Genomic DNA, 26,110 nt, shown 5'->3' on the forward strand with positions numbered 1-26,110 from the left:
GACCAAAGTCTAGTCATAAACTGAAAGCAACGCACTCCAAGAATTCTGCTGTTGAACACCCCTGCACATAAAGTTGGCTATCCTGCTCCCCCCAGTCGATACACACCTTAGGTCAGTGTTTCAATCCAACAAGAAAATAATGCCAATGACAACGGATGGATTACTTGATCACTTAAGAGAGTTTGATTGAAGGCAAAGGTAGGGCATTTGGTTCTTAGGAATAAGAGGTCGTAGAGGTTATGCGATTAAGAGGGATGAAATATATTACTCCACCTTGCGAAGCTGTGCATCAAGTTTGTTACATTCCTCCTTCTTCTGTTCAAGTGCAATCTCCAGAGCCTTGAGTCGTGAGTCTTTCTTCAGACTGGAGGAAGCCAGACTAGAAGCATGCTCCTTCAGGTCCAGTACAGTTGCCTGACGGGGTGGAAGATGAGAGGATTCACAATAAATGAACAAATTAATTTACTCAATGGAAGTTTATTATGAAGAAATATACATATGCTGACATGATTTGCAAAATCTTGGAAGACTGTTTTTAGATTATATAAACTAGCAACGGTACCCACCCTATGGGCGGGGCTTCAATTGGGAAGCCCAAATGAAAAGGGAAAATATCAGAAATTGAAGACTTTTTTTTATTTTAAACGATTCATATAAACATCCGTTGAATCGTATCACACGCAAATCATCAAAATCTAAACAGTACATGGCGCCCATTTTGAAAAAAGATTGAATTCTGCAAAACAGAAGCGGCCGCTACACGTCTTTCTCAGTCGCACGTTTATGTGTGAAGAGTGCGCGCCGAATCTGTAACACGGAAGCGGCCGCTACACCTGTTTCTCAGTCGCTTTGCACACAGTGCCGTGTTACTTCGGAGCCGCACGTTTATATAGGAAGAGTTCGTCAGGAGTCGATCTACTCTCTACTGGTACATCAGCCACATCACTGTTCATATTGGTAAATATTATTCCATCGTGTTTGTAAAATTGGAAAAACAATATAGCCTATTTTACTCCAGGAGATCCCAGGATTACCCACCAAAAATATCGTTGCGATCGGTTCAGCCGTTTTTGCGGTACCTTCGAACGGACAGACAGACGGATGGACATTTGGTGAATTATAGTAAGATAGATGTTTGTTGGAAAGAAAGTTGAGTTCTGAGCTTAAGAACGTTTTAAACAGGAGGAAGGATCTTCGGCTATGGGATTGGATGGCACCACCTTTTGGTCGGTGTCATTTTAGTTGCCATAACTACTATGTTTTCTAGTGTATTAACCGTGCTTTTTTATCAGCAAAAAAGTTAACAGTTGGGGGTGCGGTTAATACACAGATATAGCAAAAAAACAGTTTTAAAAACAATCAATGCTGAATTTCATTTGTCATTCCAATTGTCATGCATATACCAGTAGATCTATATTCTACATGTGAGGGAACATTTAGAGCTTTCATAATTATGTAAAACTATGTAAGTACAAGTGATCTCGGTTGTACATTTTTTTTCCTGTTGAGTCATGATTGGGAACCGTGACATGTCATCGCGTTCCTGTCAATTCTGATTGATTGACAAACAGGAGTGAGGAATGATTGATGGGAATACCTACCTGGTCTCACATCAGAAGAAGAATTATTGACAATAGCTAGAGTCTAATTATAGAGCACCCACCTTAAACGAGCTTGCGCGCAAACTTCCGTGCATCGGACAACAAGCTGAGGGCAGTCATGTGGCCCTCATGAAGGACCGCTTTGTGCCTTGCAAGTGCCTTGTTCTCAACTTTATGTGGATGGCTTACCTCACCAGATTTCTTTACGCAGACCCATCTTGGCTTTGAATAGAACAGCTTTTCCCGCTATTAGAGTACAAAAGCCACTATATTTTAAGCGTCGATGATCATCAATACGATCGGTAATCATCATTCGTTCTACCCTGTTTGAAGCAAAAGTAAGTCCACCAATCTTCACATATCATCTGTTCTACCTGTCAAGATGTTCATTCACCACAGCATTCAAAGTCTGTCTGCCGGTCTGCAGAATAGTTTGGGAACCGGGAAGCTGGGAGGCGATTCGGCATGGACAAGTCCGTCATCTGGTGCTGGAGAACAAGCAAGGCAACAATAGAGAATATACCAAGGAAGAAGAAGGCACTGAGGGGAAAGTCAGCGAAGCGGCCTCAGCTCGAGGAGTGTGTCATAATTTGGGTCCGGGAGAAGAGTCCTGAGGGTTACGCCATCTCAACACTCGCTCTCAGTCTGAAGGCGAGGAGTTTAGCCAAGGAAGATGACATTGGGGACTTTACAGCCAGCCCATCGTGGGCCTACAAGTTCATGGCATGCCATGATCTGTCAGTTCAATGCCGCACACAAATATCTCCCAACATCTACCTGATGGCACGGCTGATATGACTACGCACTCACAGTCCTACATCCTCAAGCTACGCCGGTAGCATGACTATCCCCTCAGCAGGATCGGGAATGCCGACCAGACCCCCCGTACCTTCGACATACTGAGAGGGACCACCATCACAGTGAAAGGGGAGCGCACCATGATGATCAACACTACTGGTCACAAGAAGGATCGATTCACCGTCGTGCTCGCCTGCACCACAGACGGGGGCAAGCTACCCTGTATGTCGTGGTCAAGAGGAAGTCACTGCCCAAATATACGTTTCCAGCCGGCATCATTGTTCGAGCGCAGCAGAAGGGATGGATAGATGAGGGACTGGTTCAGGACTGGGTGCGCATGGTCTGGAGTGGTAGGCCGGTTGGGGTCCTCTCCCGACGGCAAGGCATGCTAGTTCCTGGATGCGTTCAGTTGTCACAAGACCGACGACACCAAAGCGCTGCTCCGTCAGACCAACACTGATCTCGTTTTTGAATCCCATTTCTTCCTTTTTCTCGCAACAAAAAAATCCTCTTTATAATATAAAAAAATAAGAAAGGAAAAAAAAAAACTTCTTGATATCCTCTCCTCTCTCTTCAACTTCTTGAAAATGCGAATAAAACTGTTAGACGAAATTAAGTGGACATGGCATGTCGATACCTCCGTTACTTCAGCCTGTACAAAGTTAATGTACAATCGTATTTATATCTAGATCAGAAAATAAAATTATCAATATAAATAACTAAAAAATTGAGGGTGAAAAACAGGGGTGCGGTTAATACACGGTCGCGGTTAATACACCGGAAAATACGATAGTTGCCACGAGAACATTAATATTCATCAGCAATATGTGGCCTGGCACCCCAAGTGGAACAGATCAGGCATATTGCAATCTTTCTCAAGGTCATACAGGAGTCCGCTTGGTATTGATATTTTATAGACGATCCATTGTTAATTCTCCTGGAATAACATGTTACAATCCACAGCTTTAAATAATGCTGCCTTCATCCAGCTTTCAATCCATCAATCTCTAAAACTCCAGTCCAGTGCGTTCGCCACCAGCCCAGCGCTATACCTGTAATCCTCAATGATGACAAAAAGCTTCTCACGAGGCCACCGAGTGAGAAACAATTATTCTCATCAAGATGACCAAAATGATAGTGTCCACAGTGGTATTTCGCATGTGGCTGGAAAGCAACTCATCTGCAATGGTTTGCGCCTCGCCAGTAATCCTTCAGAAACCTATGCTTATGGCCAAACCCCAAATCTCACATGTTTTGTATACAATCATGGAGACACGCCAGCACGTGCAGCTGTACACAGCACCTGTGAGTACATTCCAAGTGCATAGGGCAGCCATCAGCTAAACATGAACATATCGACAGAGATGATGCAAGATGCCAAGTTACAATTGAACCTGGCCACAACTTATCTTATAGTAAACTCACTTGTCCGCAAGTTGGATCAGGCCGGCAGGCTGCCATTTCATCGGATACACGTGATATCTGATGTTGGCAAAAACTCCGGGCAGCAGCAAGGAGTAATGAAAATCAGAACATTTGTCAAGCCAAGTTAGCTCATTTTTCGCACTCGGTTACATTTCCAACTCCACAAGGCAGACTCTGCATAAATCGCCTGCAGCGATATATACTCTGCAGAAAAATGCACAGGTGTATATTTACCTTTTCCATTGCTGAAAACTACCAATTTTCATCCGTGGCTATGTCGACGACTTTGAAACAGAGCTCTCTCATCGAGTTTCAAACGATTGGTTTTATAGAAATTAAAAAGTCTCTCTGGTGCAGCCATTTTACAGTTTGGGTAGCCATGGTTTCTTGTTGTTAAGTTTCCCAGCATTCATTTCCCCACAGGAGAGCTTTGGTGTCACTACAAGTACTATAGTGGTATTTTACGGATGCACACCCATTGCACAAATGGTAATTATAATTGAAGCTGAGCCAATGTGGATTCTGGCACATACCAGGGATCAAGATTGCATTCTATAACTGCCTTGCCATTGCCAAGGACCCTTGTACCCCAACCCCAGTGGTATATGAAGTGTTTCTAAATCTAGAGTCAGCTTGAGTGATGCTGGTAGATCTTAGTGAAACAAAGATCCAAATTCACAATCAAGTGGAGCAGGTGTCCATTTAATACGATGCAGCATGGCCTTGAAGTGGTACAGCTCATTTAAATGCCATCCATATCTCACGACTTCAAAGATAGAATACTTGTAACCTCATCTTCTTATAGATTATTTATGTAGGTTGGGCTGTAAGATAGACTAGAACTATGCACACTCGCTTACGAGTTGTCTAGCATGGGTTCAAATCTGGGCCCAGTTATAAACTACCACCCTGGTGTTACACATGCAGAGTGTGGCATCACCATGTGCACTATCCATCAGATGGACATTAAGCTGGGTGTTCCATCTGCCAGCTTTAGTTGGTGGACATTAGAGATGCCATGGTGTCATTCACAAAGTTTGCGAGCTATTGCCAGCACCCTGGTAAAATTCCAAATTCCTGCTCTAACCTACAGGGGGCAATGCATCAGCGGCCAGCAAATGATGCCAACCACAGCAATGTGCTGTGTACGAAACAAGAAGAGGTGATTCACTGGGTTGTCCTGTTTGGTGTTTCCATCTGAGCATATATCTTATGATGCCAGGATTGCAGGCTCAAACGCCTTTCTTGTTAACCTTCCACAATAAAGTCTTACTGCCTGCCTTTACTCTTTTGTACTTCTTTTATCCTGCCTGTTGAATCACCTCGCTGAATGTCGTAGTCCGCTCTGCCCTCCAGGATACAAGACAATAAATCATCGACATCTCATGACATCTTCCATCCCAGACAAAACTCTCTAACACTCCCTTCTATACCAGTACACCCTGCTTTTACCAGAACATTACCATATAAATTCATTGTTCATCCACCTAATTGTTTGTAGCCAAATATTTTACCACCCCCACAATGTCAGTACGTTACCCTTCTAGCAATCAAAAGTTTCATGCAGAGGTTGTGCGCTTGCCCTTGAGCTACATAGTCTGGGTGAGGTTCCTGACCTGACTATAAACTGTCATCCTGGTGCCTGACCGACAAGGTGTTGCATCGATTAGTTTGCAGTCCTTCAGAGGGTTGTTAATCTGGACATCCTGTCTGCTCGCTTTCACCGAGTGAACATTAAAGATCCCATAGTGCTTATCAAAAAGAGTAAGGCATTGTGTGACGAGACTCTGGCCAAGTTCCAAGTTCCTGCTCTCATTATGTGCAAGGGCACAGTGTCACAGCGGCACAGCCACGCTCCGGTGATGATGCAAACATGCCAGATTCATAGTCGACTCCCGGTCCAACATGCATTTGCTTGAAGACCCTTCAAGTCTCTATCACCTTGCTCTTCATGAGCCTGGATTTGGTATTTTTCAAAAAATTCCATATCCTGTGTTGATTTTCCATTGCATACTTGAGTACATGCAATCTATGTAACTGGGCAGGCAATGGCAAACCGTCCCATATACTGTAACCCTTCCTTCGGCAGTACTGAACCTTCCTTCGGGCAGAAGACCAGTACACGAATCAATCCCGGTTTGCGTCATCATCAGAGTGTGAGCTTCATGTGTGACCCTTGTGTGCTCAGCAAGTGAACCATGTGCAGACGCAACAAGCTGAGCTCAGCTCTTCGCCTCAATAACATATGGTCTCAGCAATGGCAGGTTCCGGTTACCAATCGCAGGTTCCGTTCCAACAAGCAGACATCTCAGCTATTCGTTTACACCTGGCTCATGTGCTCCCTATTGTGATTGGGGGCAATAAGAAGCTACCTGCTGGGGAACAACCCTGCTGGTGATACTCGAGTTACTCTGACCCTGGCATTTCTCGCAGCAAGTGTTGTGACCTGTGCATGCTGCTGTGCACGGGACAAGTCAGCAGGAAATCCTTGCACTTATGAGAACCAACTGGAACTGACAGGTGTGAAACATCTTCATAGGCAGCGGAGCTACGTGTCCTGGTTGTGAAATTTAGAGGTAATCTGTATTGAATTACAGCGGTGACTTTCACATTAAAGAGTTTAAACATTTACCCACACTTCATTCTTTCATCGTCAGTAAATCAACTGAGCAGAAGTAATGTGTGCATTTCGACAATCCACTGTTGAAGACTTAGGAGGTGGCAAAGTCGTTTAATTCAGGAATGCACGAAGTATTCTCCCATTACCTTCCCAATGGAAGTCAGGCTATGGTACACAATATCAGGTGGTTTTTTGGGGGGTTTTTTGTTAAAGGTGCCATTGGATCTTTAACATCTGCAAGAATTGCAGGCAAATAGGACAGCTGGCTTAACATCCTTTTTCAATGCATATTGGACTCTGATGCAATGCCAATGCACTGCCTGTGCAGAGCCACAGGATGACTGTTTGTCATCATATCATATGCAAGAGTATGTGCACCCAGGCATGCGATTCAAAACTATTTGAAAAGTACAAAATTTACACTATCATCATGATTTACCATCCAATAATTTACAAATTTATTATTACATCATGACCCTCTGGGTTTGCAGTGGGTGAAAAAGTGATGATCCTTAGACAAAAGTGTAAAAAAAACATATATATATATATATATATAAAATAAATAAATAAAAAGACATAGACATAAAAATAATAATAATTATAAAAAAAGACAGATATAAAAATAAAAAATTAAAAAGACATGAAAAGACAGATATGAAAAGACAGATATGAAAAGACATGTAGCATATTGCAAGTGATTTGCTGACAACATATTTCGATCTTGCAGGGAGCAGGCATTAGTTATCTCAAACACATGAGTTAATTTGAATCATATATGATCCATTATGTAATATTTAGAAAACTAGAACGGCACTCGGTAGATCGCATACCTCTGCCAGGCTGAACAGTTTACGTTTGTATCCCGCTGATAGGCCGGATCCGGATCAAAATCGAAGCAATTTGTCTTTGTCACACCAACCTGTCCACCAAGTTTCGTCATAATCCGTCTACAACATTTTGAGATATCATGTGCTATATATCATTTTTGGCCCAATCTGTCAATGGTGAAGAATTACTGAATTTTTCTTTTTTTAAAATTCGGGTATCCGGATCCATATTTGGATCTTCACCAAAATCAAATCAATTCATCCTTGTCACACACCAAACCTGTTCACCAATTTCTGTCCAAATCCATCCATAATGTTTTGAGATACTCTGCTCACAGACAGAAAAACAGACGTACATACAGACATGCAAACAGGGATTAAAAACCTCCATCCACCTTCAGTGGCGGAGGTAATAAATAAAGGAAAGAATGTCGTGCTGCGGCTTTCTACTTAAAGAAAAAACATAGTTCATCACACTCACCTCTTTCTCTGAGAGTTCAGACAGTAGTGTGTTGATTCGTTCTTTCAGCTCCTTGCTCTCACGTCTATGGGCATCTGTCTCGTCCAGCTTCTCTCGCTCCTCACGTTGGCACTGTTCTTTAATCTGCTCGATCACCTGCTCCTGAATGCGAGATAAGATTTGTATTACAATCTTTTATTTATTTATTTTTTTTACAAATTTTTTTACAATAAAAAATTCTGAGTACTTATTGCTGACGAGCAGGGGTACACCCACGGGGGGGGGGGGGGGGAGAGGAGGCAGGAGAGGGAGGCATGAGTGGGGGAGGGGAGGTGAGGGGAGAGGGAGAGGAAAGATATATGACATACATCTTTTGGAGGGGGCGGGGGGGTTGGCTTTGACAGGCCCCTCTATTGTGGGGGAGGAGGGGAAGGGAAGGAGGAAAAGTTTTCCCGTGCAAAGAGTGCTTTAACCTCAGTGTTGCCCAGGTGAAAAAGGAAATTGTAATAACCTCTGCCACCATCACCATGTGGCGCTACACCGTACACATTTACATGGAGAATTTACGCCCCCCCCCCCCCCCCCCCCCCAGCCACAACCACATAGCCCATGTTACCCCCAGACAAAGTTGTATTTGTATTTGTACCCCGAGTAAAGTATATAAGTGTTCATAGCTGGAGTACCCGGCGTTGCTCAAGCGAAAAAGAAACATTAACATATTTGAAATGAGGGCAAATGTAATGGGAAAGCAATTACATCCAAAAGAGAATTCATCACTAATGTCAAATCATCATTTTACCTTTTCGTTGAATATATGCTCGTGAATGTGGCATTGATCACGTTTCTGAGTTAAGTATGATGACGTTCAGGAAGAAGAAGAAGCCTTACCACCAACTTTGACCTCTTCCGGAATTGTTTGATTATTTGTGTTCAAATGTCTGGTGATTGTTTTGTATTTATTTATGCGAATGTGCACTTGTATATAACTGTCGTTAATCAAAAAGGCTGAGGCACTATAGAGCGATTTTTTTTTAATTCCAAAAAAAGAACTTTTAAAAATTATTATTATTATTGCCTAAAACACTCCCAGCCATTCACTGATGAACTTCTGAAAATTTGATGAAGATCCGTTCAGCCATCTCTGAGAAAAATGGCGACAAACACACACACAGACCAACGGCTCTCTTATATAGTAGATTAAAAGAAGACTTCAGGAATGAGATGTGGTCTGTCCTGACACCTGTCCAAGTACACATTCTAGCATCTCCATATATTCTTTTTTAACAGTCACAATTATTCCCATGTTCTTGTGGGGTTGGCCAGGGGAAGCTTGGCCCAAGTCTTTCACCTACTGCTTGGCCTGGCCAGGCCTGACATTCGACGAAGGTTAGAGTAGAAATTTGAAATTTGGCCACGGTTTTTTGGGGGGTTTCTGTACACAGTCAAAGCTCATGGAAGAGCAAGAACACATAACGGATCAGGACGCAACATAACAAAAGAAACAGCAGGAGGAGAAGGGGGAAATACCAACGGCAGGACAGGGAGAAAATAGACGGAGACGGTCAAACAAGGGATGCGAGTAATGATGAAGGGTAGGAGAGAACAGAAGGGGTGCGCAATATGGATACATAAGGAAAATGTTTGAGACTGGTGGGAGTTATTTAATGGGTGAAGAAAAAAAATTAAGGTTTTGCTTTGAGTATGATTTGAGATGGTGGTGAGCAGCTGTCTTGAAGATGTGGAAGGAAGAATGGGATGGAAGAGAGTGTGGAATGTGGTTCCATCGATGGGGAAAAAGAAGATCGAATAAGCGTAGGTGAGCAGTGGTTCTGGATTTAGGCCGTTTCACTCGGAGGGGGTTGCTGTTTCACAGAGACCACTGACCTGTCCGTGATGACAAAGTGAGAAGCCCATAGATTCCGCTTCATCACGAGGGATTCCAATGATCTTGAAGGCTTTGGTTTTCACAGCATCAAACTGAGCAAGGTGTGAGACAGGGGCACCATCTCAGAGAGGAGAGCAGTATTCAATCAATCTGCAGATAAAAGCTTTGTACGTGGATCGGACCTCAGGTGTGCCAATGAAGGACTTTGTCTGACAGAGGATGCCCATTCGGCACCTGGCTTTGGAGGCCAACTTTGAAATGTGGTTTTACCAGGAAAGATCATGGCAGATAGTGAGACACAAGAGTTGGAGTTGAGGAGATGGTGCTGGCAATAGGTCACCTACTCTTCATGAAGGACAGCAAATAGTCTTTAACGTCTACCAACTAATGCCAGTAGACCGGATGCCCAGTTTAGCGTCCATCTGAGAGATGGCACACACATTGATGAATCATGCCTGTGAAACACTGGGATTACAGTTTATAGTTGGACAGATTCTGACACATGCTAGACAGCTTAGAGGCGAGTTGAGTGTGCGTAACTTTAGGCCATCCTGCCAGCCCCATTCTAGCATCTCCATCGACCCACATCATTTCCTCTTTCACCATGAATTACAAAAAGGACATTTCAGTGCAAGATAAGAACATTCCTTCCATCAAGCCACCAATGCAGCATCGTCTCAACACTGGTTCAGCAGACATAACTTGGGAATGACAGAGACAGTCATTAACCTATTGCAGACCAGGCAGGGAATTTATATGGCTGAAGCTAATTTTCACCTCCCTCAATAAAAAGTTTATCTCGAGGGATAAGATAATTGCAGCAAGGATCGCCAGACAACAATGCCACTGTAGAGAAATACACACAACGACACAGAAAATGAACCAAATCAAAGCAAAAGATTCTCCTACATACCTCCTCAACCAGGCCGCATGGATCCTTCTATAACCCCTGCCACTCAGCACTTCACTAATCCAAGCACTTTAAAATGACCGAGCACCTTTCATAGCAAAATGTTCCTTATATCCATCTTACAGATATAAAATACCTGTTTTTTTTACCAGTTCTTATAGTCTTTTTCTTTAGCTTTCTGCTGTGGACAAAGTTTGACAATATCTACTTGAATCTTTGTTCAAACTTCTCACCGTATACAGCCTGTAGATCATGTGTCGTGTTGGCATCCATTCCTACAACTGACATCTACGATCACCAGCTGTAGCAACCTCATCAGAGTTAAAATGTATGGTATTTACAGGAATTAAGAAAGTCTGGTGCTGGAAGGCAGCCAGGATGCCATTAGCACAAGCTTCACCGGAGCCTCTTTTGCCAAGCTAATAAGATTGCAAAATGAACGTTTGAAAAACCTGTAGTCATTTAATATAGCATATATTGTGTGGCTCAGTTCGGCGGACGTAATGTAGCCCTTGAAGCGGCCACGATGCTCGAATGACAGTGTACAATAAACGAAACCTGAAAATTTCACTTCTCACTGTGACGTTACTCGGTACAACTTTTTTTATACACTAAGTCGAGGCTCGTGTAAGAGCTAACACATTGAACATATAATAAAGGGAGCGGGAGACAAGAGGGGGAGAATGAGGGAACAACAACAGAAGAGAACAGGGACATCGGGAGATCTGGGGAAGGGGGAGAGGGATGGGGCAGGATACACGGGATAAACAAGATGGACACTCAAGGACTTTCAGGAAACAAAATGGAATTTGAAGGAGGTTGATTTGGGGTGGATTAACGGGGGTAGAAAACATCAAGGTTTTGGATGGGGGAAGATAAGAGATGGTGGTGAACAGCTGTTTTGAAGACCTGGAGGGAGGAGTGGGATTGAGGAGAGTGTGGGAGTTTGTTCCAGAGGCGGGAGAAAAGAGGAATGAAAGAGTGAAGGTCTTATAACAATCAATGCTGAATTTCAATTATATTCATAATGTACAGGTAGAAGCCTGGTGTTGGCTTAGCGGTTAGGGTGCCAGCTTGGGATCCTAGGATCCTGGGTTCGAATCCCGGTTGATCGCTGAATTAACGCCAGGGGGGTTGACTCAGCCTGTCATCCTTCTGAGGTCGGCAAATTGAGCACCAGCTCACTGGTAATTCCCTGTGTGTCGCAAGAGGCGACCAACAGGGTTGGCGGCAGGAAGGGCATCCGGCCATAAAACATTGCTTCAAAAAGGGGACCACGGTGCCCAAAAAAGGCCGACCCCCGGCTCTGCAAGGAAAAATGGCCTCTAAAGGCGGTTCCTTTTTTCTATAATATACCAGAAGATCTATATTTTACATATCGGGAAATGTTTAGAGCTTTCAAAAATGATGTAAAACTATGTAAGTAAGTACAAGCGATCTCAGTTGCACGTTTTTACCCATCGAGTCATGCATGGTAACCTGATATATCAAAGTACAATAACCTGGTATATGGTAATTCATGGTATATCAAAATATAATATTAAATACCAATTGTATTGAGATATTATCAACCAGCGAACCGTTATCATCTGTTCACTTCCGGATTTAGGAGCAAAGTCCGTGGCAATCGCATTTCAAAATCATAATTGTATTTAGGGATTTCTGAAACCTCCTACCTACCTTACGACAAACGCTGGGACCCCAAAATGTTCCACCGAAGGTTATCATATTTCTTTTTAGTAAAATATGCAACTGTAATGGTAACTAAGCGTGTCCCCCTGGAAACTACAATATCTCGTGCAATATTGCAGGTTCGTCTGTCATCGATCTCTTTGCAAATAGAGATGATTAAGGGTTCATTGTCTATAAGTTAGAACATGGGTGAAAGCAGAAGCGGCAAGGCACAAACGACAGACAAAAGCAAAATTGAAGACAGGGCAGGGGGGGGGGGGGTGGGGGGGGTTACATCAGCTTTAATCAAAACCATTAACAAGTAAATATATATACATATATATATATATATATCATGTGCAATTTGGAAATGACACTCAAATCTAACGTTCTTTGTTGATGCCAACATTTGTTATTCTCACAAAAGCAGTGAACCTCGACAGTTGTGTCTAAACAGTGTCAAAATGTTATTTTTCCAAAGGTAAAATAACAATAATATTGTAATGCAGGAATAGCAATTGTGTCACTGGTATGTGAAAATTCAAGACTAGCATATGCCAAGCAAAGTCAAATTCAGTTTCCTCCGAGTGACCAATTTACAACACAGGACGCATTCCTGGCAAAGTGTCAGATGAGTTGACTTCAAAGAAATCACCAACATGAGAATATAGTGAGGGTTGCAATGTCCTGAAAAAAAGAAACTTTGGAAAAAAATATATACAAAATATGATTTTGAATGGAAAGGTTACACTATTCAATAAGATAGCAGAGCAGAGCTTCAGCCTGTTGAAGAGTCTTGCAAAATTTAGATAACTCATTGCCAGACAATCGGACCACAAAAATCCATGGAAGAATGAAGATGCAAAGCTGTGAGTTTCAAATGTTTCGGCGTTCAACAGTCTGCATCGTTAACCACTGTGCTAGTCCACAAATAAGCAAATTTGATTGAAACAGTTATCTTGCTGCAGGACATCCACACACTTAAAAAAAAAAAAAACACCTTTAGAGGCCATTTTTCCCCGCAAAGCGGGGGTTGGCCTTTTTCGGGAACCGTGGTTGTTGTTGTTTTTCGGTCCCCTTTTTGAAGCAATGTTTTACGGCCGGATGCCCTTCCTGACGCCAACCCTTTTTGCCGCCTTTAACGACAAACAGGGAATTACCAGTGAACTGGTACTCAATTAGCCGACCTCGGAAGGATGACAGGCTGAGTCAACCCCCCTGGCGTTAATTCAGCGATCGACCGGGATTCGAACCCAGGATCCTTGGATCCTAAGCCGGCACCCTAGCCGCTAGCCCAACACCAGGGTTCCACACACTTAAAGAAATAGCTTAATCGGTTTCTAGGTACAGGCATCCATAAAGAGCAGGAGAGAGCGTGCATTGTGGTCACTCGTGGTCTTACAGCCAATTAGAGTTTCAATGAATAAATTTGTCACTGGCAAAATCAACTCTGGGATGTTAAACATGAAAGGAGGAGGATTCAGAACATCAGAGAGAAAGAAAGATGAGGCAACCGATAGCAGACAAGACAAGGTTGGTGAACCTTTTCAGAAAGTGCCTCCTCAAGTGTCGCGAGGGCGGTGTCTGTGTTGGACGAATCGGCCTGAAGTGACTTCAAGCGCTCTTTCAAGCTTCCCAGTTGCTTCTCTTTGTCTCTTATCTGCTCTTGCAAATTTTCAATCTGTAAGAAACAAAAGGATTCAGAGACCTCGAGGTAACATATCGTTTCCTATAATCTCAAACCTTTTTTGGGGAAAAAAATTGTATTTCAATAAAGGTCAGTCTTCCAGAATGGCAAGGTCCTTTTCTACAAGGCATTATCCATGGGTGCACATGGAACTCCCCAGTTGATGCTACCAAGAAAAACTTCCATAGATTTGAGTCTAACTCCAACATACACTTCCAACAACCAGTCCACCTCCCCATTCCCTTGCCTGATTAAGGCAGCAAAATAATCGTCAAGCTGGTGTTATGGATCTGCTGATAGCCTCTTAGGGTTCCAGCTGCTCAATCTTCCAGAACCCACGTGAAGCTGAAGCCTGTCGGGCATTTTGCCAGTCTCTACCTTATTTCCTGAATGCAAAAAGCCAGCTCTGCCGCGTTAGCACAAAGTTATTCTTCCAAGCATTCCTGGAAATACGAAATGGTTATCAATGTACTTTGGCCACAAAATAAAAATTCCAGCACAATTCGCCTCCAGAGAATGATCCCACCCACCCCACTTCCTCCTCTTCTAACTCCAGCATATATCGTAATGTGTGTGTGCACCCGCAGTAACGTAATGTGTTTTCAAATCCTCTGAAGGGTTTTAAACTATCGGGAAAACAGAAGCATCCCATCATTACAGGAAGTTTTGTGGATGCCCACGCAAGCCGAGTAATCAATAGGGTCACTACAGACCACTGAGAATGCCTGTTGAAGCGTCAACTCGCAATCAGTTGCATGCATTCCTTCCTCATTTCCATAAAACTATGTTTCCATATATATATATATATATATATATGTGTGGATGGATTAATTAGATAAGTAAAATTTTAGCAGAGACAAAAAAAGACACGGAATGCCAATAATTAAAAGTATGCTCGGTGTTGGCTTTTTTTTGTATACAAGATCGAGGCTCATGTAAGAGCTAGCACATTAAACACACATTAGCACATAAAACACAAAAACATAAACGGACACATAAAACATAAAAAGGGAGGGGGACAAAAGATGGGGAGAGAGAGTGAAGCACACAAGTACAACAGTAGAGAACAGGGACATTGGGAGATCTGTGGAAGGGAGCGGGCTTGGGCTTGGGGGGGAGGAGGGAAGGGGTACACGGTGTAAAACAAATTGACACTACTAGGAATGTTAGGAATGAAGTCGGACATTGAAAGAGGTGGATTTGGGGTGTATTGAAAGGGGTAGAAAATATCAAGGTTTTTGATTAACGAACAAGTCTTTCATCAAGGCATTCAAAAAGACACCTGTTTTAAAGACCTGGAGGGAGGAGTGGGATTGAAGAGAGTGAGGGAGATTGTTCCAGAGGTGGGAGAAAAGAGGAATGAAGGAGTGAAGGTGAGCAGAGAGTCTTGATTTTGGCAGTTTAACCATAAGAGGCTTGCTGGCAGATCTTGTGTGACCTGAAGGAATATTTGGGGGACAGAGCACAGAGAGAGCTCGGGGTGCAAGGCCGGAGAGGAGTCGGTAGAAGACAGAAAGACCACCAACCTGCCTGCGGTGAGAGAGTGGAAGGCCCTCAGAGTTAACTTCATCGCGGGAGATTCCAAAAATCTTGAAAGCTTTGGTTTCTACAGTGTGAAGCCGAACTAGGGGTGAGGCAGGAGCACCAGCCCAGAGGGGAGAGCAGTATTCCATCAAGCTGCGGATGAAAGAATCAACGATGAAAGATGAAAGATGAAATTAACAAATTAAAGAAAGATGAAATAATTAATAATTAAAGGCTTATTGGTTAAGGTGGCTGTCTTTAGATCTCGGAGTCTTGAGTTTGAGTCCCTATCGTGCTGTTGAAATAACACAAGGTGTGCGGTTTGACTCAGCCTGCCATCCTTCCAAGGTTGGCAAAATGAGTACCAGCTTACTGGGGTAATAAGCCATTTGAGTATTCTGCCTCGGAGTGGCAACCCGTCCAGGATTGTACTCCTTAGCCAATGAAACTGCCTCAACAGCTCCTACGTGCCTCATTGCGTGAAAGGAATGGTCATTTTATTAATAATTAAGAGCACTTTTCACGCAAGGCCCAGAAATGATTGTTTTGTTTTGCTTTCAAACACCTGCTATCTTTTATAGTAAATGAGAAGTGACCAACAAATGTAAATTTGGAACTAAACTGCCACTGTATTTTTGCGTTTTAGATTCGACCAATCAAAACTGCGTGTGTTACAGAGTGGCACGTGGAAAGAGTAGGCCACGTGACCTGTGGCAAAACATCAGACTGGATGATTAAGGTGCAACTGTGTTTGATTGCTAGTTATGCCAAAAGTTATTTTTAGCGACTCAAAAGTTTTGGATGTGCACTTGACGCATCACGTGTACCGGGGAAAATCCCCCACTAATTAGCAATGCCACAATTAACGAGAAAGTCTTTCATCAGGACATTCGGAAAGACAGGCTTGCTCGGTCGGTCGGTCGTGTGCTCACGTATGAGCTGTTTTGTCTTGGGTTCAATCCCCTCCGTTGGATTCTACGATTTTTCGCTCCGACTCGACACCTGTATGTGCAAAGAACAAGGTTATACCAATTCAGCATTATGCTAATGAATCTAACACTCAATATTTAAATAACTGACTTCTTAATGTGGATTTAAACAGCAATTATTGGGTACAGAACAAAATGCTCTCTTCCTTAGCTCAAACAATACAAGGATCACAAAAATACATACACAAGTACTAATGCATGCGCATATATCAATAGTATATGAAATGTACATACAACCAACCAATGTGAATGGGTGAGTGGTTGATTTGGTGTGAAGAGTAACAACATTGAATGAGGTGTGAACTACAATGATACAGAGCATGGGATGGCAAAAGAATACGCCAAAAATGACACTCTGGGATGCCAAAAACTTTTGGCTACTTTGAAGAAATTTTTGTTTCAAGGTATAACTACCACCATGACTTTTATCCAGGTTCGGTGGTGTAATGGTTGGAGCATCCGCTCTGAGTTTGGAAGGTCAGCGGTCGGTGGACTGAGAGTGAGACCTCAGCTGGTGACATTGCTGCCATATTTAAAGTTGGCCTCCAATGCCAGCCACTGGATGGGCATCCTTCGTCGTTGCAAAGTCCTTCCTTGGCACACCTAAACTATCCACCTAGAAAGCCTTCATCCGCAGCGTGATGGAGTACTGCTCTCCCCTCTGGATTGGCGCCCCTACCTCACATATTGTTCAGCTTGACGCTGTGGAAACCAAGGCCTTCAATATCATCGGAATATCCTGCGATGAAGATGAGTCTATAACTTCACCATCACAGACAGGTCGGTGGTGTCTCTGTCTTCTACCACCTCCTTTCTGGTCTTGCACCCTCTGCTGCTTCCGTGACTCCTCCCACCCCCAGGTTTTTGTCCATGGTCCCACCCACCATCAACCACCTTCTGGTGAAACTAATTAAATCCAGCATCACTGCTCACCTCCACTCATTCAATCCACAATCCCTTCAATCTCATTCTTCCCTCCAGGTCTTCAAAACAGCTGTTCACCACCATCTCAGATCATCCCTAATCCAAGCCCATAACCTTTTCTACCCTCATTGATCCCACCCAAATCCCTCCTCCTTCCAAATTTCCAGTTTTCCCTCCTGAGAGTTTCCTTCTGTGTCTGTCTTGTCCACCCCATGCATCTTCTTCTCCACCACATTTCTCCGCACACCCATTGATTGTCCATTTCTCCCTCTATCTTGTCCTTCATCTCTGATGTTGGTGTTTCCCCCTCTATATAGTGCTCCTTTTGCATGCTTCTCTACTGTTCCTTCTGTGTCCTGTTTTGTGTCATTGTTTACATCTTGTTTTTTGCAACCTGATCCATTCAGTATACTCGCTCTTCCAAGAGCCTCGACTATGTATACAAAAAAAACACTTCGAGGCGAGAAAACAGTCGTGGATTTCTTGAAGGACCGACTTCTGTCAATCAAAGAGGATTTCTACACAACAATCAAGCAAATGCAGCTGGACGCACTGGCACATTCACTGCATGGGTAAAAACCAAAACTAAGCAGGGCAGCTTGGATATTGTTGGTAGTGACAGCAAATCTTCACACGTCCACTCATAATCACGAAGCACAGAAACATTGATATCCACGAAGTTTTGACCTTCTCTGTCGGACAGGTGTCATTCCCTCCAACAGCAAAAGATGGTGCATTGGCAAAGGCTGATAAGTCAAAGTTACTCCATCACTTGGAAGAACACTGTAAAGTTGACCCAGCATCGATTCCTGATGACTCTGTATTGATCCTTGATCACATGGTGATCATTCATGGGTTGTCAGCTGCAGCTGTACTATCCACCTTCGGTGATCTTTTTCTTCTTCTCCTACTCTTCCCTTTATGAGGGGTGAGGTCCAATGGCACCAGGTTTCTGCCCTGCCTTGACCACAATACTCCTTCACTTCCCTCTGTCCTCAGCCAGCTCTCTCCACTCTCCAACCACCCACACCTTACTGATATCCCTCCTCACACAATCCTCCCATCTCAACCATAGTCTAACCTATTTTCCTCCTACCTTGCTCCTTCAACATATCAGCTCTCTTTGCCATTCTCTCCTCGGTTGTTCTCAGAAACCTGCAGCCTCTGTTGTTGTGTCTGTCAATGCCACCATCTCCAGACCGAAAAGGTAGGCCGCCGGTGTTACACATGACATCAGAACCTTTACTTTCAATTTCCTTGATATCTTTCAGACTGCCATTACTCTCCCTCCACCCTCCTCCATGCATGAGCACATCTCGGTGTCGCCATCACTATCACAATCTCTCTCGGGACAGTGTCGTAGGCCTTCTCCAAGTCCACAAATCCCCAATGCCATTTCACCATGCACCTTCAACCTCTTCTCCACTAGCTGTCTCAGGGTGAACATCCCATCCATCATCCCCGCACCCTTTCTAAACACCTGCTGCTCTTCTCCAAATCTCCATCTCCACACTCTTCCTTATCCTTGTGTCCAGAATCCTCTCCAGCACCTTCATGGCATGACTTAAGAGTATAATGCTCCTGCACTTCCCCGGATCTTGAACATTCCCCTTCCTTTTCCATATCGGCACAATTAACCCTGTCCTCAAATCTTCCAGAATGGAAACCCCTCTCATCCGTACATTCTATCAAATATTTTATCTATCGAATGGTGACTTTGAAAATTTTGTTCGACGAGCAAGGCAGATCAATCATCTGCAGGTTGATGTTGAATTCGATACCTACCCTACAGTCAGTATTAAATCTCGAGCATGAAGGGCATTCTTTGCAGTCCATGTAGGTGCGGTACATCTACAGCCCGGATAAAGAAATCCCACATTAATGGAAACATTAATTGAACGGAGAGATTAAGAATTCTCTGATTGATGTCCTCTTCTCTCAATAGGCCACAAGTTATCGAGCGCAGATCTTTCTGGGGTTGAGTTATTCATCGGTCATGGTGAGAAGTGCCACCGCATCACAGAACATCAAGAACATCAAGGTGTCATAGAGGTGGGTTCTTTGTATGACCATGAGGCAGATTCAAAATTGGCTCTCCATTGTCAACACACATCATACTCTTATGAGACTGTCCTGATGTTAAGGCCGGACTCGGACGTGGCCATCATTCTGCTCGCTCATATGCAGATGAGGCACGGTACAGGGAATTCCTGCTGCTCACAGACATTCAATGAACGTAGTTTTCCTCCCACATCTGATGCCCTTCTGCAACACACACAGCGTGAAAACTATCCGTCCATATTATACAATCGCACACTGGACCAAATCATCAATTCATCTGATCCTAATGATCATAAATGGTTTCTTGAGGATGGTCAGATTTGAGATAGATGGATGCTCAAACAGCAAGCTCCCTCAGACATTCTTAAAATAGTACTTAATGCAAGTGTGCAAAGACCCACTATGAAGCAAAACTTTGTTCCTCTTGACCCACGGCCTGTCCTGTACATATGAGCTCTTGCTCATATGACATATGGTCTTGCCAAAAACCTGAGCAGGCGAGTGACGAAACAATATTTATAAACGATGTGGAAGACAAGGACTCGGATGAGGAATTATGAACTTTGGCCCTGATCGGCAATATTATGTTTCAGGATCATCAAGTCCTCTGCCAAGCATCATTAATAACTGTCACATACCATGGTAAGCCTACGATACCGGCATTTGATTACCATCTGGGTCTGGCCATATCGTGGGTATTTTTCTTTCGGCCTAGATCATCATATTTCTTGAACATATCTGATTTCATGCTCGAGTGTACAATTAGCGACATGATAAAGTTGTTAGTACCTCCACAGTTCCTAATGTACCACTCCTTTTTCACAATGACATGGATCCCCATCATTATATCATCATTCTCATGCATGCTCATTATTCTTCCATGTACGGTAGTAGATATTTGTGATGTTGGTCTTTTGAGTCATGTTTATATAAATAATCCACATATGATGATGATGTTCATATCTCACGATTTCTGTCTTCTAAATGCTGCATATGATTTTGGAATATGATTTTGCTGATGATTTTGGAAGTTTAGTAAAGTCGAAAACCATTTGAAATCGCATATTGCTTTTTAGACCTGATTAATCGCATATGTTTCAGATACTACACCTTTAAGAGCCAGCTATAGGCCTAGGTGACGCTACAAAACAATGGTTTTGTTTTGAGATCAATATATTGTAAGCATTCACCCTGAAGAGTTGTGTTCACTTTAGGTCTCTTTGTCTTTTCTATGCATGATGATGTTACACCTTAAAGGGCGATTCACATACCTGTGTGCACTGTCTTCACATGATGAAACCATTATTGTCCGCATGCCCACTCACTCCAGGGATTGCAATAAAAGTGACATATTTTATCAAAATATCTGATTCCTTTCCCTATTCCTATGAATGAGTAGCATACACCTTTAAATGCCATGCAGAAGCCAATGTGCCACTTTGCCAAATGATTGGTTGGAACAGTTTATTTGACGATACAGTCTCGTGAGCGTGCCAAAGTTTGGAGCCTGAGCCTTGTGCATTTTTGGGTTCTCTGGGTATTTTGGGTCCTTGGGGACATGTGGGTCAACAATACACACGACAACAAACCCCCCACCCCCCACACCCTCTCCTAATAATCCCCCGCCTACCCCCATCAACCATCACCCTAGCTAACAATACTCACGAGCACCCCACAATCCCCCATCAACCATCACCCTGGCTAACAATACCCACAACATCCCACCCCATCCCCCACAATCCCCCATCAACTGTCACCCTAGCTAACAATACCCATAACCACACCATCCTCCCCTCTCCCCTCCTCCCCCACTTTTCTCTTCAAATTAAACCGTGATTAACGATTGTGAATAGTTTTCAGAAAGAAAAAAAATTGTGTTTAGACCTTCAGGGTCTTTTTGTTCTTTGGGGTATTTTCGGTCTTCAGGGTATTTTGAGTCTTTAAGGGCCTTCATGGACTTTTGTGTCTTTGGGGTCTTCAGGGTCTTCAGGGGTATTTGGGGTATTTTGGGTCTTAGGGATATTTTAGGTCTTCAGGGTCACTTAGGTCTTCATGGTCTTTTGGGCCTTCTGGGTATTTTGGGTCTTTTGGGTCCATTGGGTCTTCAGGGTATTTTCAGTATTTTTGGTGTTTGGGGTCTAATAGGTCTTCAGGGTCTTCAAGGTCTTCAGGGTCTTTTGGTTCCTCTGAGTCCTTTGGGTCATCAGGGTCTTTTGGGGTATTGAGGGTCCTTGGGGTCTTTTGGGTCCTCTGGGTACTTTAGGTTAAGTATTTCAGGTTACAATTGTGGGTGGCGTGAAGTCAGCTGTCCAACCAATGGTTGAAGAGTGGACATACATACATACATACATACATACATACATGCATACACATATACATAATCACAAACACTTGCTCCATTATATACAGATAACTCAAATAAAAAAAATTGAAAGGGTGAAAATAATTTGCCTCGCTATAATGGCATATAAAATAGAAAATATAATTTGGTTTGAATGTCTCGAGGGATATATGCCTCCATCCACATTCAATGTCAAGCATACAATGTCAAGGTCAGGTGATAGTGATAGCAAGAGTGTGAAAAGAGGAATAAATAGAAAAGAGACAACATCAAATGTTTCTAACTCGAGAAAGTTAGAAGCAGCGCTTATAAGTATGGTCTGCAAAAAGGTTTTCAAAGGGCACATGACCTTTGACCTTTTGAACCCAAAATTGAATCGGTTCATCTTCGTATTACGGTCAATACTTGTGACAGGTTTGGTTGGAATCCCTTAAGTGGTGTACAAGTTATCGTGGTAACAAACAAAAAACTGACAAGTTAGGAGACGATGATGATTCACGAGCGAGCGGCATTCAATGACAAAGGACGGACTATAGCCGAAACAGGCCCGGACAGGCCAGGCCCGGAAATGTCAAAACGAAGGTTACTGACCTTGAAATGAGATAGAAAATAATGTATAATCAGTTATGAGGTTAGTTAGCTACACAATACCGAAAATTTGGTTTGATTCCGACAACTTTGAAACTTTGACCTTTGTGACCTTCAAAGGTCAAAGGTCGAAGATTCTGAAATTTGTTGGAAAACTTGTATTTCATGATGTATGTGATAATATAAGATCATGTACGACATTTCTCCCTATCAGGAAGCGAACAATTTTTTTTTTTTTTTTTTTTTTTTTTTTCTATACTGAATCGAGGCTCGTGAAAGAGCTGACAACCGCGAGGGAAAGACAAAGACAGTACATGGGGACCGCGAGGGAAAGACAAAGACAGTACATGGGGACCGCGAGGGAAAGACAGTACATGGGGACCGCGAGGGAAAGACAAAAACAGCACATGGGGACCGCGAGGGAAAGACAAAGACAGCACATAGGGACCGCGAGGGAAAGACAAAGACAGCACATGGGGACCACGAGGGAAAGACAGTACATGGGGACCGCGAGGGAAAGACAAAGACAGTACATGGGGACCGCGAGGGAAAGACAAAGACAGTACATGGGGACCGCGAGGGAAAGACAAAGACAGGTTAGACAGTACAGGGGGACCGCGAGGGAAAGACAAAGACAGTACATGGGGACCGCGAGGGAAAGACAAAGACAGTACATGGGGACCGCGAGGGAAAGACAAAGACAGTACATGGGGACCGCGAGGGAAAGACAAAGACAGTACAGGGGGACCGCGAGGGAAAGACAAAGACAGTACATGGGGACCGCGAGGGAAAGACAAAGACAGTACATGGGGACCGCGAGGGAAAGACAGTACATGGGGACCGCGAGGGAAAGACAAAGACAGTACATGGGGACCGCGAGGGAAAGACAAAAACAGCACATGGGGACCGCGAGGGAAAGACAAAGACAGCACATAGGGACCGCGAGGGAAAGACAAAGACAGTACATGGGGACCGCGAGGGAAAGACAGCACATGGGGACCGCGAGGGAAAGACAAAGACAGTACATGGGGACCGCGAGGGAAAGACAGTACATGGGGACCGCGAGGGAAAGACAAAAACAGCACATGGGGACCGCGAGGGAAAGACAGTACATGGGGACCGTGAGGGAAAGACAAAAACAGCACATGGGGACCGCGAGGGAAAGACAAAGGCAGCACATAGGGACCGCGAGGGAAAGACAAAGACAGCACATGGGGACCGCGAGGGAAAGACAGCACATGGGGACCGCGAGGGAAAGACAAAGACAGTACATGGGGACCGCGAGGGAAAGACAGTACATGGGGACCGCGAGGGAAAGACAAAGACAGTACATGGGGACTGCGAGGGAAAGACAGTACATGGGGACCGCGAGGGAAAGACAAAAACAGCACATGGGGACCGCGAGGGAAAGACAAAGACAGCACATAGGGACCGCGACTCCGCGAGGGAAAGACAAAGACAGCACATGGGGACCGCGAGGGAAAGACAGTACATGGGGACCGCGAGGGAAAGACAAAGACAGTACATGGGGACCGCGAGGGAAAGACAAAGACAGTACATGGGGACCGCGAGGGAAAGACAAAGACAGTACAGGGGGACCGCGAGGGAAAGACAAAGACAGTACATGGGGACCGCGAGGGAAAGACAAAGACAGTACATGGGGACCGCGAGGGAAAGACAGTACATGGGGACCGCGAGGGAAAGACCGCGGATTCTGTCTTCAAACACAAAATAGACATCTTGATACTGCGCATTCATATTCGTTTATTTGCATTAACCGTTACAATCGTGATGTTTGCAGAGGTCTGTTAATCACCTGTTAATAACAGACACCTTATTTTCTATTCGAAATCTATCCAGTCAACTGAGTCCTTTGGACTTTAATACTTGAGTCCTTTGGACTTTGGACAACTTTGGACTTTGGACAACTGAGTCCTTTGGACTTTGGACCTTTGGAATGTAATAAAACCATCAAAAATCGACTTTTCTAAATTTCATGACCTTGTGACCTTGACGTGAAAATGAAAAATCGAGCTCCGTGGGGCTAGACACATGACATTGGCCTAACCAAATACCGAAACCCCTGTCAGATTCCACCAACTCCGTCGGAGAAGATGTAGCTTGAACTCGATTACCCCCTAAAAAGACATCTTTTTCGGGCGTCGCTCCGCCCACAATGGGCGCAATACGCCCACTCTTGGCAGGACACAACTAGATCATGATTCAACCTCCCACCCAAGTTTCATCAAGATCGGATGATATCATCGGGTAGTTATGCTGCGGACAGACAGACAGACAGACAGACAGACAGACACACACCCATGACGAATATAGTGGTCACTCTGTTTGATAACTCGTGAACCAATAACGGACGGACTCTCGGACAGACAGCCCAAAAACATAACGCCTCTGGCCTTCTGCTGTGGAGGCAGAAAAATAATAGCACCAGTTATAACAACTACAAAGGAGGGTGGGATGTAGGGTTGCAGAAACTTTCACAATGGGGATGGAACGGGGACAGAGTGAGATGAAGATGCATGAAGGGCAGCTGTGAAGAGGGAAAAGGCAAAGGAAGTCAGAAGCGCAACGGAACAGGCTTGCCTTCTTCTGTAGCACATTAATCTTTCGCTCTTTGACCTCCATCATGTCCTTCAGGTCTCGAATCTCGCCAGTCATAGAGCACTTCTCATCTGATAGTTCCTGCACCTGCTGGGACTTCCGCGCAAGTAAAGATTCCTTCTCCTCAAGGCGCAACCGTAAGGCCTCCACCTGTAATGAGTGGGCATAGAGTCGGAGGGAAGTCGAAGTTTTATAGCAGAAACAAACCATTGTATACATTGAAAAAAAAATTCACAATATTAATTACAGAAAAGAGGAGGATTGTCCCAGTGGTCGAAGACACGGAATTGAAAGGTAGGAATGAGTTGCAAGGGAGTTTTCATTCTCTGAAGCAGGAGTGGTGGTGGTCAGCCAGTTTTCCAATCCTCAGATGTACCATTATGCCCAATGCTGAAAGTAATGACTGGATGTGAGATTTGAATTATTTTTCAGATTCAATATTACACAACCGGTTGCAATCAAAGAAGATGGAGCCTTTTTAATTTTTTTTTGTATACAAGATCGAGGCTCGTGTAAGAGCTAACATCAATCACACAAAAACAAACCCACACATTCAACATATGATAAAGGGAGTGGGAGACAAGATGGGGAGATAGAGGGAAGCACACAAGTACAGCATTTGAGAGCAGGGACATCGGGAGATCTGTAGGAGTGAGAGGGCTTGGGGGGAGGAGGTGTAGGAAGAGGGGAGGGGCTCTGATTTGAGATTTGAGATGGAGTCAAAGGAAATACAATCTGATCTTCCGAGCTAGATGACTTCTATACAAAATTAAGAAACAGGTAATGTTTTCACTCGTCATACTGAAGCATGCAGGGCATTAAGCATTAATGAGTATGCCGTCCTTTGGAGGAGACGGGACATGAAGCCAGCTGTCCCATATGCAAGCATCCACATGTACACGTTAACAATACCATGGTATTACTGATGAGACTTGGCCATTGTGTGACGGCAATCAGGACAAGTAAAAAAAAATAAAAAAATTACTGTTCACGCCTTATTATTCTGAAGGGAGAGGGAATGTGATGGGATGCACCATAGGCAAAGCCACACACCGAAAAATTATTCAACCAGCAGCCAAGGTACCGCATAAGTATGAATGAGCATGGAGGAACCCAAAAATTGTACCTGAGCCTGAAAAGTTGATGGATTCTCAGAATATTGTTGCGCAAGTTTTATTGT

The 26,110-nt window shown here is 43.8% G+C and overlaps 1 protein-coding gene across 1 annotated transcript; it reads right to left on the reverse strand.

Annotated features, from left to right (window-relative positions):
• Positions 1 to 273: 273 nt before the first annotated feature.
• LOC137429365 (ERC protein 2) lies at positions 274 to 25,082 on the reverse strand (the record flags this gene model as incomplete). Its single annotated transcript, XM_068119318.2, is given in 4 exon segments — positions 274 to 414; positions 7,753 to 7,893; positions 13,741 to 13,878; positions 24,913 to 25,082. Coding segments are annotated over 4 exon segments (495 nt in total), but the record flags the coding sequence as incomplete, so codon positions are not given.
• Positions 25,083 to 26,110: the final 1,028 nt, after the last annotated feature.

The sequence above is a fragment of the Myxine glutinosa genome, unplaced genomic scaffold, assembly GCF_964187855.1.
Source record: "Myxine glutinosa unplaced genomic scaffold, kmMyxGlut1.1 SCAFFOLD_2800, whole genome shotgun sequence".
NCBI classification, from domain to species: domain Eukaryota; kingdom Metazoa; phylum Chordata; class Myxini; order Myxiniformes; family Myxinidae; genus Myxine; species Myxine glutinosa.